The sequence below is a fragment of the Rhopalosiphum padi genome, chromosome 1, assembly GCF_020882245.1.
Source record: "Rhopalosiphum padi isolate XX-2018 chromosome 1, ASM2088224v1, whole genome shotgun sequence".
Classification (NCBI taxonomy): Eukaryota; Metazoa; Arthropoda; class Insecta; order Hemiptera; family Aphididae; genus Rhopalosiphum; species Rhopalosiphum padi.
Genome location: NC_083597.1, coordinates 35,332,620 through 35,342,923, shown reverse-complemented (window position 1 = coordinate 35,342,923; position 10,304 = coordinate 35,332,620). Strand labels below are relative to the sequence as shown.

At 26.2% G+C, this 10,304-nt stretch overlaps 1 protein-coding gene across 2 annotated transcripts; it reads right to left on the bottom strand.

Annotated features, from left to right (window-relative positions):
• Positions 1–944: 944 nt before the first annotated feature.
• On the bottom strand, positions 945–9,910 carry LOC132917098 (E3 ubiquitin-protein ligase MARCHF5-like). Of its 2 annotated transcripts, none has more exons than XM_060977656.1 (7): positions 9,720–9,910; positions 4,876–4,975; positions 3,887–4,001; positions 2,769–2,899; positions 2,519–2,709; positions 2,282–2,444; positions 945–2,213 (listed from the first exon to the last, which is right to left on the bottom strand). In XM_060977656.1, exons 1-7 carry the CDS (start codon positions 9,743–9,745, stop codon positions 2,088–2,090), a joined length of 852 nt encoding a protein of 283 aa, XP_060833639.1. In that variant the 5' UTR covers positions 9,746–9,910; the 3' UTR covers positions 945–2,087. The 2 variants fall into 2 exon arrangements, with proteins under 2 accessions (XP_060833639.1, XP_060833638.1); XM_060977655.1 differs by lacking the exon at positions 9,720–9,910 and adding an exon at positions 5,458–6,227.
• Positions 9,911–10,304: the final 394 nt, after the last annotated feature.

The following is a 10,304-nucleotide window of genomic DNA, read 5'->3' as shown; positions in this document are numbered from 1 at the left end:
TTGACTCATCAACTTCCTCGCCCATCAATCCCAACAAAAAATTTCTCCCTGAACTCCTCTCAAAACTGCTTGTTGAAAAACGTCGAGCTAGAAACCGCTGGCACCATACTCACCTCCGCAGTGACAAAAGTCGCTATAACAACATTGCGTGCTCCCTTAAAAACCTTCTATACGCATTCACAACACAGAAACGTACCAACTCAAACAATTATATTTGGAAAGCTACTAAAAGAATTCTAAATAAAAAAAATTCAATACCACCAATTATATATCCTAGCAGATCCCTTGCTAAGACCAATTTAGAAAAATCAAACCTGTACCTGTTTGCCTCTTTTCTAGAAAATAATTTCATTCCTCACCCCGACGTAAACAACATCGATCACACATCCTATATTGAAACATTTTTAGTAGGTATTTGATTAAAAATACACATTAACAATAACATTAAGGTTAGGTATACCAGCATGTGTTGACTCTGTCTTACTAATGTACATTATAGCAAATTTGCGTTCAGCATAACACATTTTGTGATGTTAGTTTTAATATTAAAGTAAATTTACCTATTATTAAATTTAAAGCTAAGAATATTTTCTAGGAAATGTCTATGCTTTTATTGATATTATCATTTTAAAGTGAGTTATGGACATTTTAAAGTTGCAATATTTTACATAGCTGTAACTCACTTTAAAATGATAATATCAATAAAAGCATATGACATTTTCTATATGATATTCTTACCTTTAAATTTGATAATAGATAAATTTACTCTAATATTAAAGCTAATATCACAAAATGTGTTCTGCTGAACGAAAATTTGCTATGATCTACATTAGTAAGACAGAGTCAACACATGCTGGTATAATGTACACTTAATACGTTTCGGCCGATGGACCGGCCAAGGGAGAAGTTCAGAAGTGTGTTGTAATTGAATATTTACGATCACCGAGCAGGGTAATTTCCGTATATTTTGTACAAGCAACTAATTACTAAATATTAATAATAATAACAGCCTTGTTCTTAGAATAAGTCTAGAATCTAGATAATAATATACGCTAATAAGCGTTATTTTGAGAAAAAATTAAAACAAAATGTAATACATTAACATTATAGTACAATAGGTATACGGTATACATAAAGTCATGGGGGATCTATCGCCTTCACCCCCCCCCCCGTTTAACCGCCACTGCTTCCGACATTCCTCACTCCAAGAACACCATTCATGCCACCTTCTTAGGTGTACTTGAGGAGTTAGGACAAAACATTTATCTTAGTACCTATTGGATGAAGATTTTGCTAGACATAGAATGGTATTTTTTATTGGTTAATATCAGTTAACTCTAAGCGTTCATGTGTATGTAATAAGTAATAACTAAACATTGTAATCATAATTACCTATATAAGATGCCATTTTAATTGTTATGTAAATGAAAATTAATGAAAATGTAAGTTATGAAGGTACCAGCGAAATTAATGATTGTACATTTATAAGACTGAAACAAAATGTTAACAATATTATTATATTTTTTTAGTATTTTGAACTATACAATATACTTCAAATGTATTGTAGATTATTATATTATTTTTACATATTCAAAGTTAGTTTAAGATTTTTATATCATACATTTAGTATAATTGAGAAAGTATAAATATTTATCAGAAGTGTTATCGTATACATGGCCTAAAATTATTTATAAATAACTGTAAAATAAATAATTACCAATATATATATATATTTTTATCAAAACTATTTTACTAAAAATATCTAAATTTTTTTATGTATTAAGAATGTTTTTCATGAGCAACTCTTTATAATTAAATAACTTATTCACCAACAATATTCATATTTTAAATTATATGATATTATTCATTTTGTATTAACTTTATAAACATTTGTATGTTTGATATATGATTATCTTAAAATAATAATAAATTTTTTTTACAAATTTATTCTAAATACAATTAATTTTTTTTTTTAAATAATATCTACATATTTATATACAATATTAAGATGTTTTATTATAATTATTGTATTAAGATATTAAAATTCTTCAGGTGATGTTAACAAGTATTAGATTATGGTACAGATTTTAAGTATTTTCTTCAGCATCAGTTTCAGGATAGTCAATGACTTTACGTGTTCTTTCTTTAATAACATTGTGTTGTCTTTGGTATATTCTGAATACACCTTTTACTGCAATATATACTAGCCCTCCCTGAAATAAAAATATGAACATAATTAATGAAAATTTAATATATTCATTAAAATTTATAAAATCTTAACCAATATTGTTTTTTGTAAGTATGAATATGAACTATTATCAAATAATAAATTTCCAACAACAGTGGCAGTAGTTGGCAATAAAAGTGCTGCGCATAAAGTAGTTGTTGGATTAACAACTGAATTGAATTGGACTGTACTAGTTGAACTATTGACAGGTTCACACCTAAAAACAATACAAATATGATTTATAATTATTACTATAACACGATAAATATAAGTTAAATATAAATGGTTTACAAAAATGAAGGCATGATAGTTCTTAATAAGGGTAATTGTGAAGTAAATCTTTGTACAAATAACAGTAAGGTTTCTTCCCAATTGATAGTTTTGCATAAAATTAGACTGAGTGGTATTGATGGTAATACCAAGAGCAACATATATGAATCTGTATTCTCCATCATTGTTATAGCTTCTCTTTCACCCATTACCTAAAAAACCTTTAAGTTTAACTTCTATAAAATAACATTTATTTTCTATTAGAATAAACCTGCATCATGGTTATTGCTCCATATGAAGCTGCAGACCAATAAAGAGTACTGACGACAACACCAGCTGCCAAAAAAGGACATAGCTGATTAGCTGTTTTATCAAGTTTGTTTAACATGCGAACAAAGTAATCTGTAAATATTAATAACAACATAATATGAATTAATTAATTAAATAGGTATAATAAAAATATATTTTGATATGTTTTTTTTTCCAAATCATTCTAACTACTAAGTATGAAAATTAAAAAACTTCTGATGTATGGTAGGCGTTGAGTATACATTAATATAGAATAGGTCACTGTACATGAATAAAGTTTGAATTCATTGATAAATCATTACATAATATGAAAAATGATTCCGAGCAGATTATTCTATGGTCTGTACTCTGTAAGCCTACATTACTAAGTATATTTTATGATATAATTAAATTGATATTAAAGTAGTTTACCAGTGTATTCTCTTTTATGTCGTCAACACCTGACATAGTGACATTTAACAACTAGCTATTGTGTACCGTTGTTTATCATCAATAAAAAATACATTTTTAAAAAAATTAAAACTGTCATTCTTTTTTAAACCAAATTTTGTTCAAACACAAAATTTGAATGTCTAAAAAAGTGTTGATAAATATTTTAGATTTTTTTGATTTCAGTAAAAATTACTAATCTCACCTTATATTGCATTTTCATAAAAATGAACATTTTATACATTTTTAATTTCAAAATCTTTTTTAAATTTTTATGATATTGACAGTTTGTCAAAATTTGAACTGAACATATTTTTTATCAATATTGTTAATAAAATAAATAGAAAATATTAAATTAAAGATTTTATGCTAATTTCAAGCATTTATGATAATTTGTTTTTAAATCATTAAAAAAAAATTTATTATTTTATGCATATTTGTATATATTTATACAATATATATACATATATATTTAGATGGTCATAAAAAATATATGAAAAAAATGATGATTTGTACAGATACTAATAGAGTTAAAGAAAGATAATTTATTTTTCACTTAACAAAATAAAACTATAAAACTTCTTTAACTTGGAATTTATTTTGTTTTGATTAAGTTTTATAATATTTTAATGTTAACTCAAAAAAACTTACTGACTTCATCATACACAATTATATATTGTGTATGGCATTGAGGGCAATGAGCTTTAACACTAAGATTTTCTTTCAATTTTTCATCAACCCAACGTTGAACACAATTCTGGTGAACCTAAAATTACAATTTTATATGTATGAATCAATAGACATTTAAAAATACATTATTATAGTCTGATTGAACAAATCACAGGTACATCAAATATTAATTGCCATAAATGTTTGTATGGTATATACTATATAGTATGTTCAATAATTTTATAGATGACAACCAGCATCCTTATTACTGTGACAGGAAGGAAACCTTGAATGACCCAACAATCATTTGACACTCGCCTACATTCAATTAGTTTTTTTTTTTAAATAGTTTCATTTCATTCTTCAATAAAACTCATATTATAAATTAATTGTCAATGTGGTTGATCTATTCAAATTAATTAAAATGGGATAATTTTTAAATTTTGCATGTGAAGTGAAGTATTGAAAAATAGAATTAATAATAGGTAGTGTTATAGGGCTATTCAAATTTTAAGTTACAAGAGAAATATGATAGGTAGAACTTTAGTCTTTAGAGGTATCGACTTATAACCAAATAATAATGTTTTAGTATGATAATCAGGCTTATTTTGGGGGAGGATCAAGTATTAGTTCTAATTCTACATATTGTCTAAAAAATATAGTGGTCTGGGACAGAAGACATTTTAGAATAATGTTTAATAAAATAATATAAATCTATTTATTTTATTTTGTTTCTAAAATATAGTATGTTTTTATGGAGGTAAAACTGATTTAATTGATTATATTTTATTACATTTATAATTATTAGAAATTACTGAATATTTAAACATAATATCTCAATACTAAAACTGTAGTCTGTTTGACTATAACAATATTATAGTTTCCATTAAAATGTTGTTAAAAGCAAATACCCTGTATGATAACTATTTGTGTACAAGAATGAATATAAATAATAAAATATAAAAAGTTACCCATCGTGTAGAACCGCGACATTTACATGGTGACACCCAATCTCTGTTACTTTCATAATCATCTTCATCGGTACCAAAACAAACCCAACAGTGTTTCGGTCTATAATAGAGCAATAACACGTTAAAATAATACTTAAAACAATATTAATACCAGAGATAGAATGAACAATATCAAATTAATACAAGGTTTACAATATGTATGCTTTTTTTTTTATTAAAATAGAAAATTTACAATTTGTAGCATGTGTACAATAAGCAAATAAGATATTAATACAGAATGGAAAATGTTTACATGATATAGTATGTGGGAGGAAGCTGTCCAGGGACAGAATCCTCAGATATATACTTAGTGTGTTAAGCTTTTTATGAAATAAATGGTATAGATATAAACAGAACCAATTAAAATGAATACTTACAATATTTAAATTATTAATTAAAAATTATTAATAAATCATTAATGTCTTTGAGTTTGATATGATGTACATTATTTATTATTAATTAAGTTCATATAAAAAAATATTTTAAATTGAAACGTCAAGTAGAGTTCATTCCACCTCTAATAATCGAACATTATAAATTTACTCAGATGTTTCTTGACTGTAGGAAGATGAACGTTGGCCGATATTTGCGTTTTCCATTTTAAGAGATCTTAACTAAGTGATTCACTTAATAAATTAATTCAAGTATATAATTTATAAACTTATCATTCCAAAAAAAATTAATTAATCAGTAACTTTGCGAAGAGACAATTTTGAATGTTCAAAACACCAAAAGTACTAATATATAAGTACCTATTAAAAGTAATAACACAATATATATATATATATTAGGTTTAATATACAAAGTATCTACTTTGAAAGATAAAAAAAAACGTAATTTGTCTGCGTAAATAGTCTCAAATACAAATATAATTATTATTTATTAGACAAGTTGTTGATTAATTGTTCAAAAAACATTCAATAAAAGCAAAGAACATTCTATGATAAAAGTCAGGTATTGTTATCAAATTTTTTTTTATCAACAGCTGCTGTTGCCCAATCGGAGCTTCTTGCTACATCTCAATAACCACAAATATATACCGTAGACAACCAATAAGGCAATAATTATAAAAAACGTCCGAATATCAAAACAAAGTAAAAAGAACGAAATTACGTTTTACGCAACTCTAGGCAGTGGTATAATTATGGGGGGGGATTTGGGTGTCGTGTCCCCCGTGGTCTGTTTTTTTTTTTAAAGACTGGCTTATTACTTTTATTTACTGATTTAATAATAAAAATAATTGAATATTTTGTAATTATTTGTTTCCGTGTCATATGCGTACATATACTGAAACGAGATGCTTATAATAAATACATTTGGGGGGGGGGGGGTTATAGGTAAAATGTAAAAACATTTTATCTCCCCTCCCCTCACAAACATGACCAAATTACGCCACTGATTCGACCTCGATGCGGTTTCGAGGTAACTATACGTGTCGACGTTAATATTATGCCACCCTGTTAATTTTACTCGGTTCGGTTATTAAAAATTGAATTATTCTGGCAGCAATTGCCATCAAGGGCTCGGTTAGTTTATCGTCCATTCCTCCTTACGTACGTGCGTACGAAATCAAACTGTCATAATAAATTATTAATTTCTATGTAAAGTGGTGGTTGATCGTGGATACTATTAGCAAAATATAATATACATATTATTATATGATATTACTTTATTGCTATCGAAGAACTTTCAACATTTCAACTAATTCCAGAGAACAGCAATGGGCCACGGCCTACCTATCGCCGATTGAACTATAAATTGCAGTGTGAACTCTGAATGTCGGATATGCGATAGCCAGGCCCGGTTTGGTCTGGCGAGCTACAGAGTAAAACTAGGTGGGTCGCTCAAAATATGGGCCGGTTTTGAGTGTTTGGTCGGACTTTTGGTTTTAAGTATTAAATATGTATAATTAATATTAAATATTAAAATACATATATACGAACGAAAAAATGAGTATAAAAACTACTTTTATGATAACTCCTACCAACATATTCATTTTTATTATTATATACATTGGAATTAAAAACAAAATAACAATAATTGGAATATTTTTAAAAATATATACAATATGGTTAATTAATTAATTACTACTACTCGCCGTCATACTGCACACTTGTAAGACAGAGACAACAAAATACGGGTGTAGCGCCCTCTTAAGTTTTCCATATTTATATATATATTAGCACATTCGGCTCACTTATACGACCAATAACGTCCCCAGTAAGGAGGCAATAAGATTAAAGAGGAGTAGTTAAGTTGTTTTATACTGCCAATTAATTTTCGCTATAGTGAACCGAACAGCGAACCGTATTCATCGCATGAAGCCGATCAGTAGATACTTATCATACATAAAAAATTGTTATAAAATAAAAATTACAATCGAACCGGTATCTGACAGTTTTCGAACTTGTCGGTGATGAAATCACCGGGATCTTACATATTTGTTAATTATCATAATAACTTGTAGACCGTATTGAAAATAATTTCCACTTGTGTATATGTACCCATTACGAACTAACATGATATAACGTACAGATGACTTGCCAAGTATGATCAACCTCTTTTTTCTTCAGTAACGTAGTTATTCAAAATCTGATTTTAGAATTTTTGAATAATATACTGACAGATCATATTTTTAAATTCTCGAGAGAGTTGAGATTTTTTTGTACAACTTGTCCAGTGGAAATACAAACTTCTGTTTTTTAAATGAGAATACTTTTTTTACTATAAATTATTAAGTAATCATTTTTATTTTTATTTTGACGTATTAGAATCATAATTTGAACAAGCAGTTTTTAAGTTAGGTACACACTTAAGATTTGAACATTTTACTATTTTAAGGATTAATATTTAATCTATCAACATTAATAATTTGTAAAAATTGTCAATCAAGTACAATATTAAAACTATTTATGTTTTTGTAAAATCATTTTTAAAGAATATTATCCTTACTTACTCTTAGACCTTAGTATACGTATTTTAATAACTGAGATACTATACTTATTAGAATTTTGAATTAAGTATCTAAATTAAAATTTTTAAGTAAAAAAAAAAATATATTCTAAATAATTTGCATTAAAAAATTAGGATTCTTACTAGAAAAACTGAAGTTTGTATCACCACACGATACTCTTTATTTATGAAGTACAAAAAAAATTAGAGAATTTAAAAATATATTTTTTGAGTACATTTAAAAATTCCAAACAGCAGAATTCGAATAAATTAATTATTAAAGAAATAAACAGAAGCGATCATGCTTGATGAACCATACTATATCCTATACTTTACAATTATACTATATCAGATATCTATATAATATATTTATAGGTATCTATACGATTATATAACTTTTTGATTTTTGCAGTTATACAATTTTATTTCATTACTTATATACTATTTATATATAATAATTAATAAGTAGGTACATCTTACAGTGTGTATATTCATAATACATAATATATAATATATAAGTATAATATACAAGCAATCTTATGCACAAATTACCTAGGTTACATACTTTATATTTATAATATTATTATATAACTATTTATTACACTCATAGACAAATATTATGATATAAAATAATGTAGGGTTGGTGCGCTGTTTCCCGTTGATAAGCACTTGAGCTGCAGGAGATACAAAAAACGGATATCACTCCCGCGGCACTAGTACTTAGGAACAGAATATGCTTTATTGTAGAAATACCTATTTTGTAATTGAACACAAATAATAATACAAAACTTAGATATATTAATATTATAATAAATTATTAATTTTAAATAGGTACAATAAAAATAAAACAAAATAGTTATAATGAATAATCCTTATTTTACGTATTACTATATTAATATAAGTAGGTAGTATAATTATTTTTAAATAACGTAATACATGTACTAATTCTAAATAATAATAATAACAATATTAAAGGTATTGTACCCTGAAAGCCATATCATTAAATACTGCTTAATATAATATGTACTATTTAGTATCGAATTTGAAAATGTGAAATAGTTAAATAGTAAAAAATTTAAATAAAAATAATGAATTACATTTCGTTACTTATTAAAAATTAGTAATTTAAATTTCAGGGTAATTTTTAGGTAGGTACGTATATTACGATAATTATTTTAGAAGTATTTACAGAATTAATGATAGCAATTTATTAGGAAACATTTTAACAATTTATGTAATGCAAATAAGTATATAGTCTAGAGGATTTTATTAACAGTAATACATTTAAAATATCAACTTAATATATTTAAATGTAGAAAGGATCATAGGCGTGTGCAGACTTTTTGGGAGAAAATTCCATTTAAAGTTAATTTTCTAAATTGATTTCTGTTTATAATAAGGTTTCTAAACTATATCTATCAAAAGAGTAAAGAAAATAAGCTGGCTTCGAAGACTGCAGAGTGCAGGGGATGCCTATAGCATACCCGATAACCACCCTGCGCACGCCTATGGCAATTGGAAAGGACTACATAAAAAGTAAAATTATAGATTTGTTTACATAAAAAACAAGTAGGTACAATTGTAATAGTTAAATATATAGCAAATATAGCAAATATAATAGTTATAGCATCATATACTAATAATATAATGTACAATAATTAATAAGTGATAGGCAACTATTAACACCTCAGGAAACTCGGTCAGAACATTTTTTCGAAAGATCCGTTTTAATGAATTTATTCAATTATTTTATAAAAAGTTGACAAAATAGGTACTTATATAAATACCTACGTTATTAACTTATATGTATTGACCTTTGAAAATATAAAGAATATTTTATATTATGTACTCACGATTTTAATTGGTTGTTAAAATTCATTTTTTGTAATAGAAAAAAACAAAGATATTCAGCATAAGCGTATACACTGCATGCACATGGTGACAAATGTTATAAAGACTGTGTAACGTACTAAACTACTACTTTGTGATTAAACATTAAGTATGATAGATGTTACCAAACGTTTGAGCTAAGATCGACTAAACGAATACAGAACAAACACACAGTTTGTCATCCTTTAACTATTTCAACCAGCTTAATAATGGGTTCGTGTGGGGGGATAAATTAAGGTTTTTATCATTCATTGGCGGAACAATCTAATTCGTATCTCCAAGGCACGTTACACCCACTCGGTGTAGTCATTATTCTAGTAAATATTTTAAGTTCCTATATAAATCGTTTTTACTATATTATTGTCTAAACTATTTATTGACAAAAGTTAATGTTAAATAAATACTCATTTTAATTGATATTTAAAAATAAGGTTAATAATTGACTAAAATAGAAAAATATAAATTACAGTTTATGATTTTACGAATGATTAACAAACATAGTTGTTTTCTTTTTTAATAGTTTACACTTATTATCTTGTAAAAAATAA

Bases quoted from the DNA above. Each gene is read 5' to 3' on its own strand.
- LOC132917098 (XM_060977655.1), bottom strand. From the start codon at position 5,513: ATGGAAAACGCAAATATCGGCCAACGTTCATCTTCCTACAGTCAAGAA. The intron at 4,002-4,875 runs GTAACTTTTTAT...TTGTAATTTTAG, and splicing joins GTCGCGGTTCTACACGATGG to GTTCACCAGAATTGTGTTCA. The intron at 2,214-2,281 runs GTTAAGATTTTA...TTTTTATTTCAG, and splicing joins ACTTACAAAAAACAATATTG to GGAGGGCTAGTATATATTGC.